This window comes from Colletotrichum orchidophilum (assembly GCF_001831195.1).
Source record: "Colletotrichum orchidophilum strain IMI 309357 chromosome Unknown Scaffold_292.1, whole genome shotgun sequence".
Lineage (NCBI taxonomy): Eukaryota > Fungi > Ascomycota > Sordariomycetes > Glomerellales > Glomerellaceae > Colletotrichum > Colletotrichum orchidophilum.
In genome coordinates this window covers 1-1,259 of record NW_019173248.1, presented here as the reverse complement: position 1 = coordinate 1,259, position 1,259 = coordinate 1, and the positions used below count along the sequence as shown (strand labels likewise).

The 1,259-nt window shown below is 49.9% G+C and overlaps 1 protein-coding gene across 1 annotated transcript; it reads left to right on the top strand.

Annotated features, from left to right (window-relative positions):
* Window positions 1-694: 694 nt before the first annotated feature.
* Window positions 695-1,162, top strand: CORC01_14429 (uncharacterized protein; the record flags this gene model as incomplete). Its single annotated transcript, XM_022626040.1, has 1 exon — window positions 695-1,162. One exon carries the CDS (start codon window positions 695-697, stop codon window positions 1,160-1,162), a length of 468 nt encoding a protein of 155 aa, XP_022467447.1.
* Window positions 1,163-1,259: the final 97 nt, after the last annotated feature.

Below are 1,259 nucleotides of genomic sequence, written 5' to 3'. Positions count from 1 at the left end.
GCTCGCCATGAGTCGGAGGCGTACAGTGCGATACAATCTCTAACGGGCAATTATGGGGCAACTGAAGGAAACTTAAGGTGAATTGAGCTGAGAACACAACAGCGGGTGCTTAGATGATCACTCGCCATCTTGACTTGCCCAATAGGAGCTACGAATTATATACCTGACGTTTCAGAGTACAGTATACACAATATATCCAGGAAGCAGTCTTGAATGCTGCCGTTGTCTTGCATCTCGGGTATAGTAGAAGTCCAAACGTCTGCAGTCACGGGAATCATGATATCTGAGAAATGTCAGGAGAACACGGCACTGGGCGAGCTGCATCGTGACTCACAGCAAAGCCTGTAGTGTGACTACGCTTTTGATCTCTTCTGATGTTGCAGACACTGCATAGCAGCACAATCACGAGAAACATCGTGCCTGCCAGCCCTCCGATAATTCCAAGTTCGACCGGCGTCATTGCACGTATGCTGAGGGGAGTGTACTTTCTAAAGACAGGAAATCAGACGGTTCCTGCAGGCACAGTAATCTTTTGTACTCGAGCATTCATCTGCATGTGGCTCGATCATCCCACTGGCAGATCAAAGCGGCGTTGGCTTACCTACATCGCAACCAAGGCCGTAGTTGGATTTGCAGCAACACACGCTGATCCGAGCTTTTGCCCTGCGCCTTCGGCATCTCAATCTCACACAGCATGAGAGAGAAGCTAAAAGTGGCTAAGAGAACCGGAAGGCGGGCAGAACCAGAAACGACTAGGATAGAGCAGTTTCTCACTGCGGTCGAGGCCGGGAGAAACATCTCATTTCCCACAAGTACAAAGACACCAAGAATCCCGAAGTGGGTGCACTCTCGCTACTGCTATCATCAGATATCCGCCATGGCCTCTCCGGTCGTCAGGGTCCTGGGCCATTTAGCTGTTTTATGCAGTGTCCTACATCATGTTTCAGGAGAGCAACACGCAGATCAGCTTGCGGAAAGGGAGACTTCTCTCCAACCGCGCGGTTTTCTGGGGTCTTGCGTTGATTGGGGTACTCTCATGAACGAAAAGTATAAGATGGCCGCGTTTTGCAGGACCACAACAGGCGGTTGGACCTGGTCGGTACTTGACTTGAACCATTGTATGGTGAACCACGACGGTTCTTTGATGGCGCAAGACGAGTAAGTCTATCTCAGAAGCACTGTTACAGAATGCTGATGACTTCCAGGGGATACTTCTTCCTATCTGCTGGTCCCTGTTTGTCTGATAACTCAACGAAATC